The sequence below is a fragment of the Ovis canadensis genome, chromosome 2, assembly GCF_042477335.2.
Source record: "Ovis canadensis isolate MfBH-ARS-UI-01 breed Bighorn chromosome 2, ARS-UI_OviCan_v2, whole genome shotgun sequence".
In the NCBI taxonomy this organism is placed as follows: Eukaryota; Metazoa; Chordata; class Mammalia; order Artiodactyla; family Bovidae; genus Ovis; species Ovis canadensis.
Window position 1 is genome coordinate 225,947,215 of NC_091246.1, and position 19,754 is coordinate 225,966,968.

General features: G+C 37.7%; 1 protein-coding gene across 2 annotated transcripts in view; it reads left to right on the forward strand.

Moving 5' to 3' along the window:
• The window catches only part of CNOT9 (CCR4-NOT transcription complex subunit 9), a 31,359-nt gene extending 12,812 nt beyond the window's left edge, over positions 1 to 18,547 (forward strand). For both annotated transcript variants that reach the window (XM_069578353.1, XM_069578354.1), the window contains exons 2-8: positions 1,187 to 1,366; positions 2,550 to 2,665; positions 5,011 to 5,120; positions 9,630 to 9,739; positions 14,237 to 14,335; positions 14,766 to 14,857; positions 16,190 to 18,547. In XM_069578353.1, coding sequence (XP_069434454.1) covers positions 1,187 to 1,366; positions 2,550 to 2,665; positions 5,011 to 5,120; positions 9,630 to 9,739; positions 14,237 to 14,335; positions 14,766 to 14,857; positions 16,190 to 16,358 — 876 coding nt within the window. In that variant the 3' untranslated portion in view covers positions 16,359 to 18,547. The remainder of the gene's footprint in view (positions 1 to 1,186; positions 1,367 to 2,549; positions 2,666 to 5,010; positions 5,121 to 9,629; positions 9,740 to 14,236; positions 14,336 to 14,765; positions 14,858 to 16,189) is intronic.
• Positions 18,548 to 19,754: the final 1,207 nt, after the last annotated feature.

The window sequence follows — 19,754 nt, forward strand, 5'->3', positions numbered from 1 at the left end:
TACTGTAAGAAGCTGTGTAATATGGTTCAAGAAAGATTAGAACATGCAACTTTGTACTTGGGTGAACTGAGCAAGTTAATTCCTCTGAGCATTCGAAGTCTAATCTACAAGTGTAGATCTCTTTTCTGTCTACCTACTCTGTTAATCATGGTTTGGGGATGCGGGGAATGAAGTAAAAACAATATTTGGCTCTGAATAGAAATAGCCATGAATTTGTTAGGACTTCAGAGCCTGAAGTAGCAGTGGTAATCATTTTTCTAGTCTTTCATGTTACTTTTCAGGTAAGAATAATTAAGGAACTTAACCAAGCCTGTTTGAAAATGTGAAGAATTATAGAAGTCCTCAAATTTTTATTGGAATATTGAGATTCTTTATAGCACAGTAATGAAAGATTCTTTATATAGTTTATATATGAGTAAATAGTGAGTAAATCTCCAAGGGATGGAGGTAGAGTCTGTATAAGAATCATTAGAGGGGGGAGCTTTTCCAAAATTATGTAAGTTTTCTCCTTAATGGAGGGGGATGCTGGAGTTACTGGGGAATGAAGAGCAGTAGGGGGTGACTTTTTCTTTCAAAAACTATGGTAGTCACGTGGTTAAAAAATTAAAACTGTATGTAAAAGAGTTTATTGTGTACAATGCAAAATAAGTCTCCCATATAGGTTCTAACCTTAAAGGTAACTACTGTTCGTTTTTTATGTGTCCTTCTAGAAATGTTGTATGTAAATATATAAGAATACGTGTGTGTGTTAATGGAAGCATGTAAGCTATTTTACACTCTTTGTTTTTTTTGCTTCTTATTTAGTATCAGCACAGTAGAGAGATTACTTTTTTAAAGGGCTGTGTAGTATTCCAAATAAAGATGTACCCATACATATTTAACCAGTTCTTTTTTGATAGATGTTTATAGATTTCAAGTTTTCCACTTTTAAAATAGTACAACAGTAAACATTCTGATGTCTTCAGTACAACCCAAGTATACCTGTAGGGCAAATTTCCAAATATGGTATTATTAAGGAGTGTGTGTGTTTTATTGAATTAGTTTCCATCAAGTATATGTTGCTAAAAAAGATGCCCTGTTATTTACAAAATATATATTCCCTCTAAAGGCTATAGCAGAGTAAGACTTGGTTTGATGCTAATGAAACTCACATGTTTACTTTTACTTTTCTTATTTTCACTTGAAGCCTGTGCCTACTGCACTGGCTCAGGTGGATAGAGAAAAGATCTATCAGTGGATCAACGAGCTGTCCAGTCCTGAAACGAGGGAAAATGCTTTGCTGGAGTTAAGTAAGAAGCGAGAATCTGTTCCTGACCTTGCACCCATGCTGTGGCATTCATTTGGTACTATTGCAGCACTTTTACAGGTGGGTGTATATAGCCATGAGTTGCATTTCATTCTAATTATCGCAATTGTATCTCTCTGCCTTTGTACAAATGATTTTGAAAACTTTGGTAAGTTTTTTTTTTAAGTGTTAACATTTGTAAGAATCATAGAAAAATCTAATAAAATGAAATTCTTGGATCCTACCCAGGAGATTTTATTTATTTAGTCTAAAATGAAAATTCTGTATTTTTAACAAGCAGCTCCCACTCCCAGATGATTTTGATGTAGGTGATGTAAGAACTGCACTTTGAGAAACACAGCTTTAGGAGTACTGTAAAATAATACTGCATAACGAGGTGGAGTGGGGATGGTGGTGGAGAGAGCGGTTTAAGAACTGAAAGGTATATTCTGGGTAAAGAAAATGCTAGCGTAAAAATGTAACAGCCATAGGAGTAAAGGTGGGTATTCTTGTATATTAAAGAATAAATAACTAATATTTCATTCTGACTAGAACAGTCATTTCCATGGAATAAATTGATACGATGTAGTCCTAAGAACCAAGATATGATCATCTTTTAAAGTATTGTCCACATCCCTAATAATTAGATTAATATTTAAAATCTGTTGAGTAAATTCATATTCTGTCTGTACTGCATGTACCCAGGAAACTAGTCTTTCTTATGGGAACATTTTCTGCATAAAAATTTTACAGTTAAGATAAATGGAATTGTGTTCAGCAAATCATCACCTTTTGACAGAGAGTACATATGTTCTCTGCTGTTTGTACATATCCCCACACATGTACATACTTTCTTATCTCATCCTTTTTGCACTTGCTACATGACGAAACAGAAACTTCTTTATGAGTTAAAGTGGTTGATTTATTGACATTTTCTGGCCAACTGTCTCATCACTACAACCTAAATAGGGTGTTGACAAAGGTGGGAGGAGGGGTGTCCCTCAAGTGAAAGCCTCAACAGATGATGCAGAATATAGGGAAAAGTGTGGGTAACCACAGTTCCCTCCTTAGAAATCTTCCTAGGGATAATATGTTTCAAATAGTCTCAGTCAGGTATATTTGTGATGAAAGGAATATTGTTTATTTCTGCCCCCTGTTTGATGGTTCTGTTCTTATAGGGTATACAAAATTAAAATTGTTGGCCTTCATACCATGGGAATTAAAGTTATTCCGTGCTCATATGGTGTTGATTTCCATTTTTTAGGAAATTGTAAATATTTATCCATCTATCAACCCACCCACCTTGACAGCACACCAGTCTAACAGAGTTTGCAATGCCCTAGCATTACTGCAATGTGTGGCATCACACCCAGAAACCAGGTAAATACTTTGGATGGATGTGAGGGTAGAGGTTTGTATTGAATGTGGTCCTAAACTTCTTCTGAATGATGAGAGGAGGGGCTTGCAGGAGGGTGCACCTGTGTGGGTGTGGATCTTCAGGACTCCTACTTTTTTTTTTCCTGAAGAATTTCTGGTTTCTAATTTCACCAGATTTTGGTGTAGTGGCAATATGGTACTATTTAACATGTTTTTTTTTTTTTAATTGAAGGATAATTGCTTTACAATATTGTGTTGGTTTCTGCCAAACATCAACATGCATCAACCATAGTAACATGTTCTTTTATAATTGATTTTTAAAATTGTGATAAAATATAAATAACATAAAATATATTATTTGAACCATTTTATTTTATTTTTATTTATTCATTTTTGGCTGTGTTGGGTTTAGTTGCAACATGCAAAATTTTCATTGTGGCTTGCAGGCTTCTCTCTAGTTGTGGCATACAGGCTCAATAGTTGTGGCACATGAGCCCAATTGTCCTGCAGCATGTGGTATCTTAGTTCCCCAACCAGGGATCGAACCCACATCCCCTGCATTACAAGGCAGATTCTTAACCACTGGACCACTAGGGAAGTCCTGATTTTAAGTGTTCAGTTCAGTAGTTTTAAATACATTAATATGGAGAAGGAAATGGCAACCCACTCCAGTACTGTTGCCTGGAAAATCCTATGGACGGAGGAGCCCAATAGGCTAGTCCATGGGGTCTGTAAAAAAAAAAACAACACATTAATAATGTGCCACTGTCACCAGCATCCATTTCTGTAATTCTATTCATCCTGTAAAACTGAAACTCTATACCCATTAAATAATAACTTCCCATCCCCCTGTCCCCTAGGTTCTGGTAACCACTGTTCTTCTTTCTGTCTATGATTTTGACTATTCTGAATACCTCATTATAAATGGAGTCATATAGTATTTGCTTTTTTGTGGTTGGCTTATTTCACTTAACATAATGTCCTCAAGGTTCACCAGTATATTGGATATGTCAGAATTTCCTTCCTTTTTAAGGCTGAATAATATTCCCTTGTCTCATTTACTTTTTGCCTGTTGGTAGTAAGGAACTTTAAAGGAGTGGCGATCACCTCTCAGGAAAAGTCAGGTATACAGCTACTACTTGCTCCCGAATCCATGGTAGGCATCACTATGCCATGCATGAGGCACAGTGCATGGTATTTAGTAGGAATTCTCACATAGTAAGCCAGATTTGGTTTCAGAACCTTTTTGAACACAGGATTCTAGTCAACATCTGTCATAAATGAGAATTGATGTGCAAGTTGAGAAATATTTGCCTTACTGCTGTATCTGACAAATTAAGAAAGGGGAGATTCTGTTCAGAAATCTGCTCTGTGGCTTTTATGGCCTTAAGGTGCTTAATAGTCATCTTATTAAAGCCTTTCCTCTCTTTGTCAAGTTTTCCTTATAAAATCTGAGTGCTGGATTGGCACTGACCTTTTGGAACATTAGAAACTTTGCTAAGAAAATTATTTTTAAGTACTTAAGAAAAATAAAACAGTATTTAGTAAAAATTTTGGGATATTGACTCTCCTGTAAGGTGTAACTGTTACAAATTATATAAAGTAATAGACTGATTGCGTATTAGTTGCTGAACATACTGGCTGCAGATAAAAGTGTTTTTAGGATACTTGGTTTATCTGAAAGCTCTAACAAAGAAGTGTATTTAAGTGTAACAGATAAAACCTTGATAGTGGCTGCTTTATTTTGTTGTCTTGGTTTATAAGGTTTTGTCAGCTTGTACCTGTGAATATTATTAATATTGTTATTCATTCATAAATTAGGTAAGAGAAGACATATAGGAGAATCTCTTGTGCACTTAAGTACATTTTATGACCTATATTTAAAATTTGCAGTTGGATATTTTATCAGTTTTTAAGTACTTGGTACTGGTTTCAGGGGAAATTTTGTGTTCCTTTAACCATTGGTCTAGGCTAGGGTTTTTCAGCCTTGACACTGTTGACATTTTGGGCTGGATAAAGTCTTTGTGGTAGGAGAAGGGGGAAAACAGGGGACTGTCCTATGCACTGTAAAATTTTTAGCAGCATCCCAGCCTCTGCCCAGTAGATGTCAGTCACTTCAGCTGTGACAACTAAAAATATCTCCAGATACTGCCACATGACCGAGGGGGTCAAAATTACCCCAGCTGAGAACCACTGGACTAAATTAAAGACCAGTAACCGTCTTCCCTAGAGATTTCTCAGTCAAGCAATGTTAAAGGCCTTACAAAATTAACCACCTGGGAATTTGAATGTTCAGAATCCTTAGAAATTAGCTCTAGGCTCAGAATGCAATTCTTTTTTTCTTTCAGGTCAGCATTTCTTGCAGCACACATCCCACTTTTTTTATACCCCTTTTTGCACACTGTCAGCAAAACACGACCCTTTGAGTATCTTCGGCTAACCAGTCTTGGAGTTATTGGTAAGTTATTAGGATCCTTCTGCAAGCCTGGAATCATCATCATTCATAATAGTAGTCTTGGCTTAGGTGTTTTGTCTGGTCTTTTATAGCTTTTGTTTACCTATTGTTTATTTTTGTCTTTGGGGTTGAGTCTAATAAAACAGTTTTTACTAATAAATGAATATCAAGAACATGGGTTTTCTTAACAAGTACCATTCTGAGTGTAAGGCTGTGAGGCCTAACATTTGGGATTAAATTCACTGTGTATGTAGAAATGTTTATTAATTGTAGGAAAAGTAAAGTAAAAGAGCATTAATCAACAAAGAATATAATTACAGGAATAAGAGTTTGAGTTTGTTATTTTCATTTGATTTTTCATCTTTCTCACTTCTAGGCTGTTCTCCCCTAATTCCAGGGATTTACCTTCTGTTTTACCTTGTTGAATTTTTGCATGTTCAAGTTAATTTTTTCATATGCATTTATTACTAGACATGTATCTAAAATATTTTTTACTCAAGAAAATTATATATTAGCTATTTCACATCTCAGACTCATTGCCCTCCGTTTTTTCAGTGTCTTTTTCTCATAGTTTTTGCTTGACATAATAACCAAGTAATAAGAACATCAATTATAGAAACTTTGTTTTGTTAAATTATTATCTTTATATTGAACCTGTCTTTCGTCCTTACGATTGTAAACCATGAATTAGAAAGTATAATTTGAAAGTTTGGTATTTCTCAAAAACATTTTATTCTAATTTTAAGGAGTATCTGTTATGAATGTTATGGTTTTTTTACATCTTCTCCTAAGAAGTCCTCTAATTAGAAACTTTTTTGCCAGTATATTCTTTTCTGCTTTTAAGATATAAAAACTTCTCATGTAGGCTTTGAAACATCAGCATGATCCTAGCCAAAGGAAACATTTATGTTCATTATTCTAATTCAGATCATCCTACTGCTGTGGTTGGATGATGCATTTATGTTAGGATAAACGTTGATAGTGGGGAGGTGTGAAAAAAAATAGTTGGATAGTATTAAGGTAGTTGTCTATCCTTGCATATATTTTTAGAAACTCAGTTTCTCCTAAGTCATTTGAAAGAACAAGCAGAAGGTGAATGTTTGTGCCTAGACTCTTTCCTACAGTTCAAGGCTTATCAGATCAGTTTGAATATAAATGAAGTGATATATAGCATAAATTAGAAAATAGCTGAAACTGAGTAAAAATAAAAATACAAAATATCAAAATTTGTAGGATCCAGATTTAAGCAGAGCTTAGAGGAAAATTTATATCATTAAATGCTTATACTAGAAAGAAAGAAAGAGGTCTTCAATCAGTGAGCTAAGCTTTTCTTTAAGAAATTAGAAAAAGGAGCAAATTTAAGCAGAGCAAACATAAGGAAGGAAATAATAAAGACTAGATAGATATCAATAAAAATGGGAACAGAAAATCAATAGATGAAATCAGTGAAACTAATACCAGGTGTTTTTTTATTGAGACATGACAGAAACACTGTATTAGTTTTTGATATACAATATAATGATTTGGTATATGTATATATTGCAAAGTGACCACTACAGTAAGTTTAGTTAACATCCATCATGACATAGTTACACTTTTTTTCCCCTTGTGAGAAGAACTTTTTAAGATCTCTAACTTAAGATTTCTCTCAGCAGCCTTCAGACATAGACTACAGTATTGTCACTGTAGTCACCATGCTATACATTATATCTCTGGATCTTACTTACCCTGTAACTGGAAGTTTATACCTTCTGACCACCTTCACCCATTTCATCCATCTCCAATTTTTTGTTGAAAAAAAAACAATGAAATTAATAAACCTCTAACCAGACAGATGAGAAAAAAAAAAGACACAAATTGCAAATGTGATAAATGGAAGGGGATACATTGTGTAAGACTCCTCAGACAAAAGGATAATAAGATAATACTGCTAATAACTCTGTCCATAAATTTGACCACCTGCGTGAAATGGCAAATTCTTTGAAAAATACAGTCTGCTAAAGTGCACTTAAAAAGAAAAAATGTGTAAGACTTTTCCAGAATGTGCAGAGGGGGCTTCTCAACTCTTGATGAAGCCAGCAATACTCTCATAATGAAAGCAGAAAAAGATTATAGGCCAGCATCCCTGATGAACATAGATGCAGAAACTTGCGACAATATGGTAGATAGTATTATTGCATAGCAGCTATACTTCAGTTAAAATTTTTTTAAAAGACGAAAAAATAAGATTGTCTATTCATAGACAACCTGTGTTGAAGAATCGACAGAAAAAAGCTACTAGTACTGGTGAACTTAATAAGGTTGTAGGATACAGAGTTAGTACATAAAAGTTAGTCATATTTTGGTATGCTTGAGCTAAATAGAAATTGAAATTTTACCAAAATATTTGAAAAACTTGGGTATAAATATGTGCAAAGTCTGTAGTTACAAACTATAAAGCAATGATAAAAGAAATCGAAGAAAACCTAAATAAATTTAGAGATAAACCATGTTTATCAATTGGTATATCAATGATTCAATATTAACGATGTCATTCTGCCCACAAATGATGTATAGTTTTAGAGCAATTCTAACAAAATTCCAGTAGAAGCTTTTAATAGAAATTGGTGATCCTAGTGAAAGTCTCTCAGTCGTGTCTCTTTGTGAGCCGTGGAATTCTCTAGGCTGAGTGTAGCCTTTCCCTTCTCCAGGGGATTTTTCCAACCCAGGGATCAAATCCAGGTCTCCCGCATTGCAGGCAGATTCTTTACCAGCTGAGCCACAAGAGAAGCCCTTGGTGATCCTAAGATTGTATCTGAAAAGGCAAATAAACTAGAATATCCATTTTTTAAAAAGAAGGATATAAAGTTGGAAGATACAGTCTACCTAATTTCCAGATCTACTGGAAAGCTACAAAAGTCAAGATATTGTGGTGTTGGAGAAAATAAGGACTTAGAGAGCAGAGTGGAGAGTACAGAAATAGACCCACACAAATCAGGTCAATTGGATTTTTGACAAAGACACAAAGAGAGTTTAGTGAAGAAAGGATAGTCTTTTCAATAAATTGTGGTAGAACAATTGGATATTCGTATGTAAAGCAATGAACCATGACCCATATCTTGTACTCTATACAAAATTAATTCAAGATGGATTTTAGACCCATATGTAAAAAGTCTAAATGAGATAGTAATTTGACATCTGTTGTAGGCCATATTAGTTAGTTATGGTTTGTGCTGTTTAAAGATGTAGTGTTTATAGATTGCCAGTTGTGGTTAAAGCAAATGATATCACTTTCTTCTGAAGTAATTGACTATAGTTATTACAGGTCCAGACTAAGGCCTTTGATATAAAAGCTAGCGGAGCATTGAACCACTCAGGGAAGTAATTTGTTTAATGGGACTTTGCCTTCCTGTATACAGAATGGAGAGGATATCACTGAATTGTGTCTGTCATCTGGTCAGTAGTGTCAGTTTAGAAACCAGCAGAGTAGTAGAATTGGGATAATTTTGGAAATTACTTGTCTAGCTCTTGTGAATTAAAATAGCAGAGGCTTGCAAAGTGAAGGTAACTTTATCAAACTTTGGTGGAACCAGCATGAGAATCTAGGTATGTGTTTCTTGTTTAGGTATGCCCTACAGTGTTTTGCTTTTTGGGGAAAGGGGGGCAATTAAATAACCAGGAAGTCATTCGTACCTATTGTGAGTAGGATTCAGAGGGCATTGTTTCTTTGTACCTGAGAGTATGCTTTAATACTGATATAGAACTTTTCTCACCAGGGCTTCCCTGGTGGCTGAGACCGTAAAGAATCTTCCTGCAATGTAGGAGACCTGGGTTCAATCCCTGGGGTGGAAGAATCCCCTGGAGAAAGGAATAACAACTCACTTCAGTTTTCTTGCCTGAAGAATTCCATGGACAGAGGGGCCTGGAAGGCTATACAGTCCACCGGGTCACAAAGGGTTGGACACAACTGAACAACTAATACCTCACTACTTTGCCCTGGTGGCTCAGGGGCACAGAATCCATCTGCCAGTGCAGGAGATGCAGATTTGATCCCTGTATCAGGAAGATCCCCTGGAGAAGGAAGTGGCAACCCACTCCAGTATTCTTGCCTGGGAAATCACGTGGACAGAGGAGCCTGGTGGCATATGGTGTACGGGGTCTCAGAGTCCAACATGATTAAGAAACTAAGACAACAATGACAACAAGAATTCTCTCTTACCTAAAGTACATGGAGAAGAGATGGTGATATTATTGTGTGATTGTCTACCAAAGTGATAGAACAATTATTTAAGTAGCTAAACTGATGCTAACTATGTGATGGAACAAATTTTGTACCTGATCTTTTAGTGTCAACAGTCAACCTGTGCTTTTCTTGCTCCCTTTTTTTTTTAAGCCAGGGTTTGAATCTGATTCTCTGACATATAAACCACAGTTTGTGTTGTATGTTATTTAAGTTCCACAACTAGACTGATGAACAATTTTAGTTGGAAACCCTGACTCTGAAGTAATTTTGTTTGTCCATATTTTCTTTAGGGGCTCTGGTGAAAACAGATGAGCAAGAAGTAATCAACTTTCTATTGACAACAGAAATTATCCCTTTGTGTTTGCGAATTATGGAATCTGGAAGTGAACTTTCTAAAACGGTGTGTGTTTTTATCTTAATTAGATTCTATGTTGTGTTGACTGTTGGAGTACTACTTCACTGTTGAGTTATCTTTTTCTGCCTCCCTTCATGAATGTTTTTTTCTCTTTTGAATAAAAATTGTTATATAATGATGATTTAAGAACCTAGAACCATCAGAAGAATATCAAGTTAAACATTAAATTTCTCCCTTTTATCTGAACCCCCTTCTGACTCCACAGGTATATTTTTCTAGACATTCTTTATACATAATCAAGTATGTATATATATATACTTGAGCTTCTGCCTGCTTTGTGTTTTAACCATGGATGATAATGTAACTGGTTATAGAATTCTTACCTCTGTTTTCCCTCTCAGAACTCCATTATCATAGCCATGTTGTCTTCTGGTACTGAATGTTGTGAAATCTTGAGTCAGCCTAATATTTTCCTTGTCAGATTTTTTTCTGAAAGAGCCTACTCATTGTGTCTTTTTTGTCGCTGTTAATGTTTATAGTTTCCGCTTTGTTTTGGCCTCTTGCTTAAGCAACATCGGTTATGCTGTATTGTCTATTTTTCATGTGTCTCTTCTCACCCTCTAATTACTTTCTATATTTAATTTCATATAATGTGATTTTTCTCAAGGCTACTTTTCCATGTTGCTATTTTTAGCAGTATCTAACCTCTGCTTCTAAAGTATATCTGGTCACATTGACTGCTCACTTTAATTTTTAATTAGGTAAGTATTGCTGAGTTGGATATAAGCAGATGTAATGATTTAAAGTTTGTTTGTTGTGAATATGCAGTACAAATAAAGTAAAAATTCATATGCTACTACAAGTGGGTATACAAGCAAATAAATGTAAGTCTTCTACCTTACCTCTCAGTTCTTCTCAGTAGTAACCAGTATTATTACTTTCTTGTAGAATCTTTCTATAAATATTTTATGTATACATGTAGCAGTTTTAATTTTGTATTAATTTTTTCCCTCTAGTCTCTGCTTCTCAGTTCTCCTGTTGTTTCAGCTCTTCTTTGAATTTTGTATTTTCTTTTAACTTTTTAAAAATGTTTTTCAAAGTTCATATTTGCTTTAGTTTCCTTGAAAATGCAGATAAGTATTACTTGCTACCGTTTCTTGGGTTATGTCTCTATAAAAGTTTCCCTGTGGGAGTCTTTCTGACCAGGATTGCTGTTTGTTTAAAAATAATGGATGGAAAGAGAGATGTTATAAGCTGAAGTTGGCTGTTTTTAAGTCAAGTGTTTTGCCTCTGAATACTTTTCCACCCAGCCTGCCAGTCTAGGGTGTGTGTTTTAGAGAGGATTTATACCTCTGCCTTCAACTTTCTACTAAACACACAAAGGATAAGTGACATGTGATTTGTGTTCATCCTTTTCTTTTCTCATTTCTTCCTTAATTTATTTTATTAATTTCAGTGGATTTCTGGGACAGGATTGGAATGGTTACAACTGTATTCTGTTGTTTTTAAATTCATAGTTGCCTGTCAATAGGTGTTTTTCAAGTTGGCTTCTTACGGCTGGGACAGAAAAAGATTCATTTCTTCTTTTTTGACATTTCTTCCAGGAGCCCCCATCCTAACGATCCCTCCCCCTGTTTTCATTCCTTGCCTATTACTAAAATTAATTCATCCTTGATGTTTGGAAGTTCCCATCGACCTTTACACTTCAATTAGAATGCTGCTCCTATCCTGCCTTAGTACATGGTTTGTAGTCAGTTTCTGGCATGTCTGTCTTCTTTTGCTCCATGCAGGCAAAGACCTTGTCGTGTTCACTTTTCATGTACAAATCCTTAGTCTCAGGCCTTGCCATAGTAGGCATCAGGTAAAACAGAGGTTCTCAATCAAGGCTGTGTGACATGATCACCTGTCAAGTGTTTTAAAAACATCAGTGTCCAGGTTCCATCTCTGACCTACTGAACCGTTATCCAGAATGATACAGTATGGACATTTGTGTGTTTTTTTTTGTTTGTTTTTTGTTTTTTTAAATCCCTCTGGGTAAGTGTATAGTATGTTCTTTTGGAAAGCTGTTCAGTGGTACCCACTATAAACATAAGTCTACCCTATGACTCAGCAGTCCCACTCCTGCATATATACCCAAGAAAAATGAGCTCTACAGAATTCCTTGGCGGTTAGGACCCCATGCTTTCACTGCCAAGGGCCCAGATCCGATCCCTGGTCGAGAAACTAAAGTCCCACAAGGCACATGGCGCACACACACATACCCAGAAAATGAGCTCTTATGGGCATCAGAACATGTATAGGAGTGTTTATGGCACTTTTGCTCATGAAAGGTAAACTGTAATATATTTGCAAAATAAACTACACAGTAGTTAAGAATGAACTGTTGATACATGCAGCATAGGTGATATTACGTCAGATGAAAGAAGCCAGGCACATATGAGTTCATACTGTATGACCATTATTTTATTTTTATTGAAGTATATAGAATATATAGATACATACTCTCTTCCACTGTAGATTATTACAAGATACTGAGTATAGTTCCCTATGCTATACAATTGGTCCTTGTTGGTTATCTGTTTATATTGTTGTTGTTCAGTCACTCAGTTGTGTCTGACTCTTTGCAACTCCATGGACTGCAGCGTGCCAGACTTCCCTGACCTTCACCATCTCCCAGAGCTTGCTCACACTCATTTCCATTGAGTCGTGGTGCCATCCAACCATCTCATCCTCTGTAGTCCCCTTTTCCTCCTCCCTTCAATCTTTCCCAGCATCAGGGTCTTTTCTAATGAGTCAGCTTATAGTATTGTGTTTATGTAAATCCCAACTTCCTAATGTTCTGTATTTTAATCTGGTTGTGGTTCACAGATGTGGAATAGGTAAAAATCAAAATACACTTAAGATTAGTACACTTAACACATTTTATTGTGTATATGTTTGTTTGATTTTCTTATTGGTGCTATAAAAAATTGCCACGAGCTTGGTGGCTTAAAACACCACCAGTTTATTCTCTTATGGTTCTGGAAGCCAGAAACCGTAAATGAGTTTAACCAGCTTAAGTCAGGGTGCTGGTAAGGATGGCATTGCTTCTGGAGACTCTAGGAGTGAATCTCTTCCCTTGCTTTTTTTCAGCTTTCTTTATATATATATATGACTTTATTTGTTTATTTTTTGTTGTGCTGGGTCTTTGTTGCTACACGGGCTTTCTCTAGTTGTGGCGAACGGGGCTCCTCTTTAGTTTTAGTGTGCAGACTTCTCATTGCAGTGGTTTCTCTCGTTGCAGAGCATGGACTCTAGGGCTTAAGCTTCGATAGTTGAGGCTCCTGGGCTACAGGGCACAGGCTCAGTAGTTGTACATGGGCCCAGTTGCTCTGAGAAATGTGGGATCTTCCCAGATCAAGGATCAAACCCGTGTCTCCTGCATTGGCAGGTGAACTGCCTTTTTCAGCTTTTAGGATTGCACATCTTGGCTATTCTTCCCTCTTCCGTCTTGACAGACGCGGTGTACCATGTTCAAATCTCTGCATCTGTCACGTCACCTTTGTTACGGTCACATCTCCCTCCACTTCCCTTTTATAAGAACCCTTGCAATAATGACCTTTAGGGCCCACCTGGATCATCCAAGATGGTTAATCCCCCCAAAATTCTTAACAGTCACATCTGCAAAAGTACCTTTTGCCTTATGAAGTAGCATCCCCAGGGTTTAGTGATTACGACCTGGATATGTTTGGGGACCATTATTTAGCTAACCACAATGTTATACACCAGTAAAACAGTAAAATAAAACAAACAAGTCCCACAGTTGATTCTGATGAGCAGCTAAGGAAGAGAATCATTTATAATAATCATTTGAATTGAATTAAAACTTTTTTAACCCCATCTGTGTAAAAGTTAATGAGCTTAAATTGAGCTTAAATGGAGTGTATTCTTTATTACTGTTGGAAGTTTTTGAAGGGAGGCTTAAAAATCTTATTTTCTTAACGGTCTTTTTAAGAAGAGGAAAAATCTTACCTAACTCATTTGGAAGAGTTGAGGCATGGCTGCCTTTCTGAAATCATCTTGGCCCATGGAAAAGTAGGAGGCTCTGTGTTTAACTAGGTTTGGATCTCAACTCTGATTTAGTCACTTTGTTGCTTGGGATCTTAACCTGGCAAGTTATTGATTGATTAACAGTTATACCTGAAAAAAAAAAAAAAACAGTTATACCTGGCACATAGGTGTTCAATAAGAAAACCTGTTTTTAAGACTCTGATAATTACCTTCTCTTTTTAAGTAAAATAACAATGGTACCTACCTCATAGGTTTTTGTGAAAATAAGATAAGGAATGTTACAGCTTTAGGAAAAATTCTGGCACATAATGTTGAATATGGTAATATTTATTAATTTTTTTGTACTGTACATAAGTTGTCATAATTAAGTTATCTAGAATGCAAGGGTATTTTCTTAGTTTTCTGCTTCATGGTTATTCCTAGGGGAGGAGTAGACAGTTGGAAGACAAGTCTGAGCAATGTTTTAGACTCCCTAATTTTGTTTTACTCCAGGTTGCCACATTTATCCTCCAGAAGATCCTCTTAGATGACACTGGTTTGGCTTATATATGTCAGACATATGAGCGTTTCTCCCATGTCGCCATGATCTTGGTGAGTTCTTTCCTTTACCTTTTTTATTTATTTGGCCATGTTGGATCTTAGCTGTGGCAAGGGGGATCTTCTGTTGGAGTGCGTAGGCTTCTTTCTAGTTGTGACACCTGGGCTTTAGAGCGCACAGGCTCAGTAGTTGTGTAGGCTTAGTTGCCCCAGGATATGTGGGATCTTAGTTCCCCAACCAGGGATTGATCCCGAGTCCCCCTGCATTGCAAGGAGGATTCTTAACCACTGGACCACCAGGGCTTCTGATCACACAACTTAGTTTCTTTGCAGTCAACACTGAGCTACTTCAGTCTCCCAACAGGAAACAACAACCATGAAACCTTGTATAACAGTTCTCGCAATATCTGGTCTCTGAAACCAACTAGGGTTATTCTGTGTTTTGTATGTTCTTTCCTACCCCACTTTGTTTTGGGGGAAACAGGGTAAGATGGTCCTGCAGCTATCCAAAGAACCTTCCGCCCGTTTGCTGAAGCATGTAGTAAGATGTTACCTTCGACTCTCAGATAACCCCAGGTAAACATTTATAGAATGTATAGGACTTCGGGGAAATAAACTCTGATAAGTGTCTGCCCCGTCTCATGTCATGGCTTCTATATCTTTAGGACAGGGAAGGGATAAAACTAATTTAGCTCGTCTGAGACAGACCTTGATTAATTTCTTTCAAAATCTGAAATGCTAAATTTGAAAATCCATCAGAGTGTTGTCTCCCCACCAAAACTGTGTACCCTACTCTAAAATTCCCGAGAGTTCAGACAGTGAATCTCATGATCCATTACTACTGTGGTTTGAGCTTTCTGTTCTACTCTCGGCGGTCAGAAAGAAAAGTATATTTTCAAAGATCTCTTAAGAAAGGAGCAAGCCCAGAAGGCTATTGAATTGTATCTCTAGTTCTCCTCTTGATTCCTGTAAAGTGCTTGAGCTAATTATTTTACCTACTTCTTTGTGCCAGAAATCATACATTGTAGATACAGTGCATTTTAGAAAAATTTGACCTCTTTGCTTTGTAAATCCATAATTTATGCTGAAAGCCACTTGCTCATATTCTGCTAAATCACATAATGGGATGATTTCCATGTTCCTAGGAATGGGGATAACTTGATTAATGTGAACTTCTGCCACTGAGGTTATTTAAGCCCTAAGTATTTCTTTGACCATTTTCTCCTGTTCTTTAGTGGTTCCTGACTTCACCAAGTTTGAAAATACATTTATTTAAAACTCTCCTTGTAAAAGAAACTAGGCTAAGTACAAAAGCCATAACTTAAAAAAAAAAAAAAACAGCCTTATAAATAGTTAATTTACCTTTATGAGTTTTCAGATTTGACTTTTACTGGTAATATTTTAAAGAAAATGAAATATTTGAAAGTTCATCTGATAATAACTTTACAGTAGTTTTACTGCTCATCTCTTAAGAGTTTTAACATAAAACTGAAGCTGTTTTTGGAAAGACACAAATTTTTATGAATCAGGTCATATCCCGTTAATGTTCTGATTTTGGAATGTTTTGTTTACTGTCACCCATATATTTTTAACATGAGTATTTCGACAACTGTAATAAATCAGAAAGTAGTTTGAAGTAAATTGTTGCATCATTTTATTCTATTTGCTTTGTCACAAAGTTCAATGTAGGGAAAACATTCTGAAAATGTTTACAGACAACAGATCCTGGAGGTCTCTAAGCCTATGTCTAATATAAGCTTTAGAGAATTTTAATGGCTTCTTAAAGTACTTGACAGAGCCATAGATTCCCAGGATTCTATATATTTATATCTAAGAAAAGGGCTCTTTCCTGTCCCCCAATGTGGGTTTATTTGTTTGGTCTCCCTGGTTGGTTTGTTTTTGATGTAGGGCACGTGAAGCACTCAGGCAGTGTCTCCCTGACCAGCTGAAGGATACGACCTTCGCCCAGGTGCTAAAAGATGACACCACCACCAAACGCTGGCTTGCACAACTGGTGAAGAACCTGCAAGAGGGTCAGGTCACTGATCCCCGGGGGATTCCCCTGCCCCCTCAGTGATCTTCCCCCATCCCCTCCCACTACTCCCCGCAAGTTGGGGGAGGGAGGGGGAACCTGCAAGGAAAACAGCTCAGGTTTTATCACCGCCGACTGGGAATAGACGACCTCAATGCTGAACTGCACTGGAGAAAAGGGGCACGGTACCCCCACTGAGGTGTATGAGCTGCCATCTCAGGCTGCCTTGAGGACCTGGGCTCCCTCTGCTACTCCCAGGAAACGGGCTCCTGACACAGCAGTCTGCCGCCACAGCCAAGGAGGGTGTCAACACCAGCAAATGCTGTATTTGCAGCAGGCCCACGATGACCCTTCTCCCTCACCTCTACTCAGCCACTGGCAGGGAGGGGAGACTGGTGGCAGCAGCAGCGCTCTAGGCACGGTGAACGCCTGGGACCAAACCATGTGGCGTTTTCTTCTTTTGCCTTCCTGGAAGACTCGAGATGTGTCACTCCATCCTCTCTCTCAGTATTTGTTTACTTTGGATTTTTGTTTTTAATCTTAGAGAGAGGTGTGTTTAGTGGACACAAGCTGTAATATTCAGCAAACCTTTTGTCAGTTGGCACTGTTTACAAGTCTGTTAGCTGCATAAGCTCAATAAAAAGTTGGTCTGGGCATTACATCCCCTCTAGGAGGCCAATAGCTGCGTGAGCTGTTGGGGGAAATGGGAGGCAGGGGAAGGATATGAAGCCAAAGGACAGCAGGAACCCACCACCTATTTCCCTTCCCTTCTCCATTCTTCTACCCCCAGTTCTGGATGCCACAAGGACCTTAACCTCGCTTCTGGCTTTCGCTGCTAGCTTTTCCAAATCTCAGTGCTCTTCCCTTCTTCACTTTCCTAAACTTAAAACAGGCGTCTTAATTCACCAGACTGTCCTGGAAGGATATTGTATTGAGAGGAGATGATGAATGTCACCTTCAGTTCAAGTCCTCAGAGACATTTTCTGGATGACTTTTAAAAGGAATGGTGTCTGGGCTTATGATGATAGGCTCCTTGATCCTATTCTTTGTTTTGGTGTAAATCTACAATTCCAAGTGTCTTCATGATTGTACTTGAAGCAGTATTAACTGAATGAGTTAATTTTATTCAGATTTAAGATAGAGGACTGGACTCTGCTTGCTCACTCAGTATTGTTGAGTTTTTTGGTTTTTTGTTTTTTGGTTTTTGTTTTTTTTCTTTTGTTTTGGACACATTCCCTTATGGTCTGTGGGAATTGTGAGATTGTCTCTGTAATATTTTTCACTTTTTCATACTGTGTCAGAGAATCTCCCTTTCTTCTATGGGTCTTTAAATGACTCTATTCATAATCCAGAGGTTTGACTCTGCGATCCAATGTAGATTAAATTGCCTTGCTTTCCCCCAGTCCTTCCACCTGCCATTACCTACTGTCTCTCTAATCCTCATCTCCAGTCAAAGATGGAATTTATAACCCAACTAGAGAGACCAAATATTTTCAGTCCACATCTTACACAGTTGAAGGTGAGTCTGAACACATTTGAGGAGAGTTACAGGGGGCAGGCTCAGAAAAACCTTTGCAGGGGCAGTTTTGCCAACCAAAGGGCTCTTTTAAGCCGACTTTCACAAAGGGAGCCGGCCTTATTAGTTGGCTTCTGTCTCTCTAGAGCCAAGAATGTAGTAATGAAGTAGCCTAGATGTAGGAAGGGTAGAATAAGCACTTACTCCCCAGCTTTCAAAAATGAAGAGGAGAACCAGGCCAGCTCTCACTAAGCTCAAGCCTGAGGAGAAGAGGCCTTGGAGGAAGCAGAGAACAGCATGGACTGGATAAACGTCTTGACTCCCTTCAGCCTGCAGTTTCTGCCCTGCAGAGTCCAGCTAGGGTAACCCTGATTTTTGCCAACCGCCTTCCTGCTGAGCCAAAGTTTTCTCATTCCCTCTCCTTTGGGGAAGCAGCTGAGGCCCCAGGCTATGCTTCCTGAGAAATTATCTTCTCCATCTTTCGGTGCATTGGCCATTGTACTGTGCCAATAGTGTCTTAATTCTTGTACCATCTAATCTCAGCGGGCCTTGGACCCCACGTAGGAGTTGGGGGGAGGGGTGGAAATGGGTATTGTTCCGTGTAGTTGGTCCTGATGTCGTGTGTGAATAAAGAGACCCCCTCCCCTCATTTTGTGTGTTCTGTCCCTCTCACTTCCTCAACAGGACTGAAATAAAAATGCTTCTGTTTTTATAACAATAGTTTTTCCTTTAAACTGTGGAGATTGGATTTTGTCAATGTGGAGATATCTAGGCACTTTGGTCGATGATCCTTGTCAACCTTGCCTCTCTACCTCTGTGCACCTACACACACACACAGTCCTACCAAGAGGGCAGTGATGGTTCCTTTGTGGATAGGTCCTTTGGGAGAGTCTTACTGATGTTTAAAAGCTGTTTGGGAGGCTGGGATGGCATCTTTTTTCTGATGAAGTATCTTGCTTAAACAGAACTTCACTCCTGGCTGTAGTGGCCAGAACCTAGTACTGGTGTGAGAGAGGCTTCCCTAAGTGAAGAGATAAAACTTGAAACATTTTATCACCAACTTTGATGTCCATTTCCTTGCGGGGTTCAAGACTTCTATTTCCAGACTTGTTTCCATCCGTTTCTGGCTCTCAGTGTGACAGAGCCAACCTCTGTTTCCACCTTCTTTTTTGTGAGGCTTGAGAGCCTTTGTTTCAGTGGTGGAACAGGACAAGGAGAGGTACTGGTAACCTTCAGAGCATGCCTTCCTTACTAACAGTATGTATGATTCCCTTGCTAACTATTCCTGTTGCTCAAAGGCTGGGGAAGTGTGAGGGGGAAGAGGAGGAATATGCAAGGTTACTCTATTAAAAGTCCAAGGAAAACATTTGAAATGGAGAAACAATAGAACGAAATGACATTTTTCTTCCCTGAATATTGCAGAATTTCATTCTTAAAAAATACATGTATTTCAAAAGCAGATATAATAGGTTGAGTTGAACAACACAAACCTAGCCTAACTGACATACTTAAAATACTGTAACTCAACCAACAATGCACATATTTGTAATTGCACCAAAAGCTTTCACCAAAATTGATCATAGCTCAACTATCAGGTAAGCTATAAGTAAGGAAATTTTTCCCCCAAATTAAAATAATACAGTGTTCTCTGAACACAGAGGGATTAAGCTAGAGGGGTAAAAAACTGGAAAGTCCCTAACTTATAAAACAGTATAATTCTAAATAACCCACTCATCACATGAAAAAAAAAAAGTACAAAGGAAATCAGAAAAAAAAAATAGTAATGAAGACACCTTATGTCAAGAAACTGGGAAAGAGGGATGTCCCTGATAGTCTAGTGGCTAGGAGTTGGCAGGGGGCCCAGGTTCAATCCCTGGTCAGGGAACTGAATCACGTGCTGCAACTAAAAATACCACAACTAAAAA